At 40.7% G+C, this 9335-nt stretch overlaps 1 protein-coding gene across 2 annotated transcripts in view; it reads left to right on the top strand.

Annotated features, from left to right (window-relative positions):
• Positions 1 to 652: 652 nt before the first annotated feature.
• AFAP1 (actin filament associated protein 1) overlaps positions 653 to 9335 on the top strand; it is a 64241-nt gene continuing 55558 nt past the window's right edge. For both annotated transcript variants that reach the window (XM_010583499.1, XM_010583498.1), the window contains exons 1-2: positions 653 to 784; positions 6019 to 6116. In XM_010583499.1, coding sequence (XP_010581801.1) covers positions 658 to 784; positions 6019 to 6116 — 225 coding nt within the window. In that variant the 5' untranslated portion in view covers positions 653 to 657. The remainder of the gene's footprint in view (positions 785 to 6018; positions 6117 to 9335) is intronic.

Here is a 9335-nt window from a genome sequence, read left to right as displayed (position 1 = left end):
TAATGTCATTAGATGCAGAAAGTATGAAAATGTGAACTATTCTATCCAAGATGAAACCAAAACTAAACATAGTGAGTTCACTTAAGCGAAGGAACCAGAGAATCTCAGAATTATGAGAAAATTGAAGCATGAAAATGAGGTTCAATACCATGGGCTTCTCATAAACCTGCTGAATAGGTGTCATATGATCAGGCTGTAACAAATGTGTTTGTATGTATGGTCTGAGCTTCTGCAGGTATTAAGACAATGCAAGACTTCAGAGGTAATTTGAAAGGTAAAAAGTGGAAATGTGCTTATAAAGTTTGTTGATAAAAAATTGTGAAGCATTGGGAATACAGAAAAGGAGTGTCATTTTTTCTAGAGTGAATTGGAAAGCCTTGAGATCTGGAAAAATAGAAATAGGATGAAATATGAAGTGCATCATCAGGAATCTGGCGAGTAAATAAGAAATTACACGACAAGTTGGGAGCTTGTCTTTGGAAATTTTAAGAAAGACAATCACTGTACAAAAGGAATACCTGTGATTTTTTACCCCAGCAAACAGAAGAAATAAGATGAGGGAAAGAGAGAGACTTTCCCTAAAGATCAATGAAAATATCAAAGTGTCTAGAAGCTTTACCAAACTTTAATTTTTTTCTGTTTTTTTGTCTTTCAGCCATGGAAGAGTTAATAGTTGAGCTGCGCCTGTTTCTTGAACTTCTGGACCATGAATATCTAACTTCCACTGTCAGGGAGAAGAAGGCAGTAATAACTAACATTCTCCTGAGGATACAGTCATCAAAAGGTCAGTGTCAGGGGTGGGTTTTCTCACTTGCAGAACGCACAGAATAAGTCTGTGCTGAGTGAAATGGCTTTAAGAGCTAAAGACAAGCCCTAAATTGAAGGAAGACAGAAAGACAGGGTGAAACCAACGTGTAACTTTCCTGAATGCTCTCCTTCATGTTCAGCAGTAAAATATAGCGAAAGGCATACTGGAAGTATCTTGGGTGCACGTGGGTGAATCCAGCCACAAAATTACGTGCTAGATAGAATGTTTTCTCTTCTGCTGGGAGAGTGGTTACTTCATTTTATTTGTGGCAGCAATGCTATTTATGAGTTTTAATGGAAAAGTAATACTGTATCAGGGAGTGCTGGCCACAGCACCGTTTTATAGTTGCGTGGGTGCTGCATGCTGCATCTCTGTCAAATGACCCACATCCATCAAAAGGCTTGATACTGAGGTGGACTCTGGTGCACGGCTGGTACAGGAGTGCTGAGCCAGAGCTAGGAAATGGCTATCAGCATGTTTGGTTTGCATTTTGCAATTAAAAGTTATATTCACTTTCCACTTTTCTTCTTATCTAACGCCATTTTGATTGCACAATCACTTTTGTCTCCATCAAGATTATGGAACTGAATGCAATATAAATGATTCACTGTGTACAGCAACCTTTCCACAGAGCTTATACGAAGAATATTCCTCACTATTTTTTCTAACAGTACTCTTATATTTTCTTACAGCACCTTTCTGTGTGAAGTGGCATCTGGGCTATAAGACCTCTGTCACTCCCGCATTTGACAGAAGTACTGTCAGTGTAAACCCTCAGTGTTTAGATTTTTGAAAAATACCAGTGTGTTGAAGAAAAATGCCACATTGTGAGCAGCGGCATTTCTCATGATTTGTTTCTTCTCCAGTGCTAAAAAATATGGTCTTGTTTGATGCAGTGCTTCCCCCCCTTCAGTAAAGAAATCATTTTTGCCACAGGATTCAAGTCCAAGATCAACTTGAAAATAATGATTGTCTTCTTTCCATTTTGACATTCTTAAAGACCCATTGCTATTTTTACTCTACTGCTGACAGAAGGAGGCAGTTACCAATTTCACATATTTTGGAAGGAGGCTTCATGCTCCAAAAGCCGATCAAAATACTCCAAACTTACTAAAACCAAAATCTGTAGGTGAGAACCTGCAATTTGATATATTTAGAAACAGCTGTATTTTACAGGAGTTCAAAATAACCTCAGCAGTGCTGATCTGACACTGCATGTTCTTGTAATCTTTTCAGCTAGATTTATTAAGAAAAACGTTTGACTTTCTCAAGAAGTCAGGTTACGTTCTGTTGCCAACTTTGCAAACACAGGGAAGGGTTGTCATATCCTTTCCTTCTGGATTGTGGATAGTGTTTCAGGACACAAAAGCTACAGCTCTACTAGTAACTTAAACAGTGCTGGGTATGTTTCTGGACCCTAGAACTCAATTATTATGGAGCGGTCCTTGGCATGGGTTTGGCCTGAGCTGACTCATCTCTTCCATCAGTTCCTAGGCATGATTTGGGAGTTAGCACAGGCAAAGACCTGTTTCCAACAGACAGTTCAAAATCATCACCCTCCACCTTGGTTTTGACAGGTGAGAGATTTTAACCATATGGATATCAATTTCTCCATACCGGAGCACCTTCCTAGGCGTCTTTAATTTATGACTCTTGATGTGCCAAGGATAAAAAGACCCAAGGACCATAGCTTTCTACCTTTCAGCACCTCCCATTTAGGCTTTAAAGCCTATTACGGGATCTGTAACAAGATCCATTACATCCTATTACAGGATCCATCCATTAGCACGAGATCCATATATTAAGCGGTAGGGCTTCGCTCAGTGCAGTTGTTACTGGAACATTTTACCCACTTGTAGCGCCTACATTCAAGGAAGTAAAATTTAGGCATTTCAAAGAAAAGTTGTAAAAGTGATTAAGGGATCTGGAAATATGTCTTCAAATTATCCAGAATGAGGTGTCATAATTAATCTTAATGTAGAAAAGGAAGGACCGAGAATGACCTCTTAGACTTATACAACAGTAAATGCAATGGCTGAATGTTTGTTTCAAAGTGGAAATAACGCACATGTTTTGAGCATCGAAGCTATGAACTAATGGAAGAACTTCATAAGGACTGCATGCCATTGCTGGCATTTTATCAAGATGGAATATTTTGCTAAAAGATATGCTCTCATTCAAACAAGAATTAATTCAAGGAAATCCCATGGTTCAGTTAAGCAAGAGGTCATAGGACTATGCTTTATATGTCTATAAACTCTAGTTTATGGAACTGCAGTTTAAATAGAGTTTAAGCCAGCATGGCCTTTAAAAAAAGCATCCAGTTTCTCTCCCCGGGCTACTCATTCCTGCTCATCGTGTAATGCATCTTCCTTTCTGCTAGCACAGGAACTATTTGGGGTTTTTTTGCTGGTTTAGTCCTAACCAGTGTCACTTCCCCGGTCTGGTTCAACCTGAGGCCACACACATGCTTCCGCTGGCACAAAGGAGAGGCTGGTAGAGGGACAGGACCAAGGCAGGGAAGGAGAGGAGCTGCCTCCCTGGGAGCTCTGCCATCCGGCACTGGCTTCAAGTGTGTGTGAAACTACCCGGGGAGTCATGTTCTCTACTGGAGCTGACCCTGCTGCTTTTTTTATCAGTTATAACATTCAGTACTCCCATCCCTTTGAAACTATTCATCTCTTCATTAAAAGTAAAAGCAATAAAAGATGCATAAGCCCACAGTACTCTGTAACTAAGCTGAACTGTCATTTGGAGTCTGTTTTTCAAAATGTTGTTTTACTCCACCCACATAACTCCACGAGAGCTCTTGGGTCGCTGGCACAGTTTAAGAGGCCTCAGTACTATGCTGAGTTCACACTCTTTATATACATTTGCAAAAATCAACTGTGTGAATCCAACAGGATATTTTGAATGCTGGAGCAAGCCATTTAAGATCAATGGGGAATGGCGATGAAGGATCTGGGCAACTGGGAACTGGCTGGGTTCTTTATAACATCTGGAAATGGACAATTATGGTTTTCTTTGTAAAGGTGTGGAAATTATTATAATGGGCTGGTTGGCTTTTAGTAAAACACTTTAAACTCACTAAGTTCTTACTTGGGGAATTCTTTAGAAATCTTTTGCCTTGTTTTGTTCCATCTCCCAAATACACACTGTTTTCTTCATTTAATATCTGTCAGGCAGAGAGAACTGGGCTGGGCAGATGTGTTCTTCAGGTCATAGCTGCCTGGCCTTGACCTGCCCCACGTTCCAGACCAGTGGTTACTCTGAATAGCTGGCAAAACTATAAACTTTATTTTTCTTCCTCAGCTTTGGCATGCCCAATGGATTGTAGGTCTGAAGAAAACACTTGGCATTTCCTTCTGAAACTCAGACTTTCTTCTAAAAAACAAAGACACAAATAGTTTATTTTGGAGTAAGAACTGTTGCTGGATTTAGTCATTTAATATGACTGTCCACATTGCCTGTTTTCCTTAAAGGGACCTGATGCCGTAAACCTATAATACTCCCTTTGCTGTGTAAAATGGTAGAAGAAAATAAATTTTAGAGCAGGTTCTTGCTTAAATACCCATAGTTTAAAACTGGGGAAAAACTAGTTTTACAGAGTCAATAGCATTCACTTGTTATACTTTTTTTTTTTTTTTTTTTTTTTCAGTAAAAAGCCCTTCATAGTTGACTTCTGGTTGTTACAGAAAGCATGGGAGACTTGGATATGGATAGCAGTGATAATGTGGATTCATCCTACATAAAGAGGAACAAGTGAAAGTGTATAACTGTGAAAAAAACCCCAACAACTGGAATGTTTCCCAAGACTAATCCCCCACTTGATTTGTAGGAAGAAAGAAGAATCTGTGGCCCTCCCAGCCAGTTTATTTTATCAGTGTTGTTTTTCAATCCATGACTTCACAGCCAGTGGGACTGGGGTATTATGACAAGAAACATTTCATCATTGATTACATTTTTGACAATTATATGATCTTGACCAAAAGACATCCATTTGACTGTGTAAATATATATTTTAAAAACTAAACTAAACACTAGAAGCTAAATTCAGTCTAGGGGTAAGCAGGGTACAATCCATTGACTGAATTTTTGCCAGAACATTGAGGAGATGCACCATAATCTCCCTTTTGATATTTAGAAAAATAAACGATATCATGTTCCTGTGAAGTGAGTTCAAGTGTGATTTAAATTATTGTGACAAAAACTCAGAACGAGTGGGTCACTCCTCTTTTCCCCTGGGAGGGAGATGCTGTAGTGACACAAAGGACCCTCAAAGCAGCTTTTACATTCTGCTCCTTTTCCCTTTTCAAATGCACCTGTAAAACTATGGGACTATTTAAAAAAACAAGAGAGGAAGAAGGAAGTGGTGGGAATACACGCTCAGTGCGCGGTTCCGTTCGTGGTGAGTTGGTTAGGGCAACGTCCCCGCAGCAGCAGCGTGCTCCAGGTTGGAGTGTCGCAGCATCCTGCACCTCCCAGGACTTGTGCAGAGTCGTGCCACGGCTCCGTGATCGGGGATGGTGGTGGCGGCAGGGAGCCCAGGGAACGCGGGTGCTGTGGGCTTGGCCAAATAGCTGTCACCGTTGCTGCCGGGAAGGGAGGTGGGCAGGGTCTCTTCTGCTGCCCTCTTCCCCACTCTTTTGGCGTGAAAGGTGGTTTTGGACTCGTTTCTGCACGATGGCCTTGCCCATCCAAAATGTGCCGTGGGAACAACTGTTGCTCGTCTTTGCTGGTAAAAGGCAGCCAGCCACATACTGCCCACAGGCAGAGCGTGTTTTATTCACTGTACGGTGCCACTGAGATGTTCACAAGTGTGGTATCCTCCCCCTGTAAGTGGTTTTATCTGTATGGTAGATGCCTGGCAACATGTTTGAATTTTAGCTGTTTAAGTCTTTCAGTTCCAGATGGATAGGCAGTTCAGAATGATTTCCTGTAAATTTTTTTCTATGTCTGGTATTTGTTGATCCAAATAGCATATATGTCATTATCATATAGAGTAAGTATGTGTTTGTTCTGCTTGATTAAATTCCTGAATTCCCAGCATTCTTCCAGTCCTGCCTCAGTAACCGCGCTTGGGAGGTAGGCTGTGAGCAGCCCTGTGGGCCAGATTTTGCTGTGACAGTCAGACATGGTGTCCACATGTGGAAAAAATGTCCCGTTTGCATCTACCAAAGTGTTAAGTGATGTCTGTTGCTCTTCCACAGGTTTTGAAATAAAAGAACATGTACAGAAGCAAGAAGTCGCCAACAGTTTGCCGGCACCTCCTCAAATGCCTCTGCCAGAAATACCTCAGCAGTGGCTGGTAAGTGTTAATTTAAATCTATAAATATATATAAGAGAGAATATATTTGTGATAAGCGCTGACAGAAGTGGTTACAGGGGGAAGGAGCTTGCAGGTCCAGGGAAATGATTATTCCTCTCACCTCCGCTCTGGTTGAAGGAATTGGGTTCAACTTGCAGAAGAGAGGGCAAAAAAATCCCTATGGTGAAATAAGCCCAGGAACAGATCACTTGCAAAGGCTGTGCAATCACAGTCTTTAGTGATTTTCAAAATTCAAGTGGCAAACGCCTGAGCAACTTAATCTTAATGTCAAAGGTTGACCTGCATTGTGTTGGACGTTGGCCTGGCCAAGCCCACAGGTCCCAGCCAGTTTCTTACAATTTTAATGATCTGCTTTTCCTGGAGCAAGCCTCACAAGAAGGCTGCCTCTTGATAGCTGAAAAATGAAGGAAGAATACTTCCTTTTTTTATAAAGTCTTTAGTGCCCTTCTGTGCTCAGTCTCTGGGTAGGAAATTCCCTGCAGAACAAGTAGAAGTGCATGTTCTTGAAAGTGTTTATAGCAAAGGTAGTGATTGAGATCTGTAATTCAATTCCTCCAGTTGGGAGCAGCTGTCTTGTTATAGAATAAACTATAAACAAGTTTCAATGTTTCTCTGTTACTGACTTTACAGTAGATTTGAAGGAAACATTTTCAGTATTTCTTTTAAAGAAGCGTAAGCAAATCATGGTTTAGCATTTTGAAAGGTGAACATGGTCTTAGCCCTAATATTGATAAATTATCCATCTTTTTATTCATTTGTGGAAAATTCTGTGCATGGTGCTAAGGACAATCCATGGACACCCATGTTCATTGGCTGAAGCAAGAAGTACAGATGCAGCTTACAGGGCGAGAACAACTGGGCAACTGATGTTCTGCTTCATTTTAGCGTGTTACTCTGCTACCACATTTATGCCCAGTTCTAAGAGATATATAAGCCACTAGCATCTTACTAGTGGCTAAGATAAGAACTAATTTGTCAGATCAAACTCTTGGCCAGCCTTTCGTAATAACCTTTATTTGATGGTGAGTAATGCTGAATAATGCTATGTACTGCAGAACAAAGTAAAAAAAACCCAACAAACATGTATTATGTACGATACCTTAATCGTAGTTTCTCCCTAAGCACTGCCAGCTTTTGGTTTGTGACCTGAGCAAGATTTTTTTCCCCCCAATTTTAATTCTACCTAATGTAATGAGATATGCTGAAATCATTATCGGAAGGGAATGTTTATGCTAGGAACATTCATATCCAGAGTTGTTATATTTACTGTAGCAAAATTCAACTAAAAGGATGCTGTAAAATAATTATGTATAGATTTGAATGGATGCAAAAGCGGTCTTATTAATATGCAGTGAAACCTGAAGAATCCATTTCATGGTTAACAGTGCCTGAAAATGATTATTTTTCTTTAATTCAAGATGCATATAGCATAAATTACAAGGGAAGGGGTTGATGAGAGGCAGGAAGATTATGCAAAATGCACATGCCTTTGAAATGTAGACTTCAGGTGCTAGTTTCATAAACTGAGGCCAGTTGAGATCCTCGTTCTTTCATATTTATGTAGGTTCAGTTTAATAAATTGGCTCTGAAGATTCGAGTTGTTTTTCTAAAGACAACTGACCTACTTCTCCTTTCTCATACACTAATGTGTAAATTCCCTTAAAGTTGGTACAGCTGCAGTGAGTGAAATGGTGTGAAGTATGAATTAGGTCCAGGAGGTCAACATTGTTTTTTGCAGTAGTTCAGTTTGGTTTTTGTGTAACAAAAATATTTCTCTGAGATACAGTGGGAATTACTGTGGAAGTTGACACAGTTAGAGCTGGCTGGTCTGGAGCACGGTCTTGCCATGTTGAGCCTGGCAAAGTGCAGTTTGAACGTGGCCCTCCCCTCTGACCTGCCTGTAACGCTGCAGACACTTTCATCTCGGTGAAGTCACCAAGCTGAGCTGGTTTTTCCACAGTGACGGGAGCTGATTTTTGACAGTTTTTCTGCAATTCTGTTGCTGCTGTCAGGCAGTGGTGGTTTTCACGTCCCTTTCTGGTGTCGGTGTCACTCTGAGATCAGCCGGGAAATGTCCCAAGCCTCTCGTTGTCTTGCATTATCCTATTACAGGTTACAAGTGGTGCTATTTTAAGATGGTAGCACTTCGTAATTTGTGAAAAAGATGACAGACTGCTGCTGTCCTGCAAAAGACCAGGTGGAGTCAGAAGGGAAGGACAAAACCATCAGCTCTTTGACCTTTGAGCACTGGGGCAAGCTCAGACCCCAGTCTGACTGTTTAAAAACTTCTCCTGAAGTCATGTTGAACTAATGGGATTGATCATTAGCTGTTTTTTGGAAACCTTCTGTATTAGATGCCTCTTTGTTAGCCCCTCATTATTACTAGATACAATCAGAGACTATCATATTATCTTTCTTTTTACACCAGGCTGGACATCAGCGACAGTGGCCAAGATCTAATTTTCCCTTCCATTCATGCTCCTGCACGGTGATTTTCAACCTACCCTGAATCAATGGCATCCTAAAAATTTGTAGCTGATGATGCCAATCTCTGTAAAACCTGTACATAATTACATTGCTCAGTGACACAAATACTGAGCTAACTTCCCTAGCCACTTTTCATAGTCCAGTGGAAGAAATCCCTGGGGCCCACCAGAAGCTAGGAAATTCTGCTCCAGGTTGCCCTTTTTCACATGGCAAGTTGGAAGTCATGTTGTATGGCACTTCTGTTTGCCAGCCGTTCGGGACAGAAACTTTTTGCCACTTGCTGAATAACTTCTAGTGGTGGTCTCAGCCTCCAGTGGAAACACAGTGTGCTGCTGGAACATAGGAATTTACTGGAAGTGGGAATCAATAACTTTAAATAAACTATGCACTGTTTTAAAAGCTATGTTTTTAGCACATCGGTTATTGAGTGTGATGGAAATTAAAGTTTCATTTACACCACTGTTTCTTTTTATGGCACTCAGGGGATTCTGCATTCAAAAATGTTTAGTCTGAATTGATGTTTAAGCTTTTACTTATGTAAAGATGTGTGGGTGGGAAGGAATTCAATACTCCTTAAAGTAGTGCCAGGGGCCAGAATTATGTGTGGGCAGGTGCTATGCAAGGTTTCCTTTGTAAATCTGTAAATAGACCTGCATATTTGCTCAGGCCAAATCTTGTATCAGTTTTGTTGTTCATCAGGCCATGAACAAA

This window comes from Haliaeetus leucocephalus, unplaced genomic scaffold (assembly GCF_000737465.1).
Source record: "Haliaeetus leucocephalus isolate CR32 unplaced genomic scaffold, Haliaeetus_leucocephalus-4.0 Scaffold906, whole genome shotgun sequence".
NCBI lineage: Eukaryota > Metazoa > Chordata > Aves > Accipitriformes > Accipitridae > Haliaeetus > Haliaeetus leucocephalus.
The sequence above is the reverse complement of the archived record's forward strand: the minus strand, read 5'-3'. Positions and strand labels throughout refer to the sequence as shown.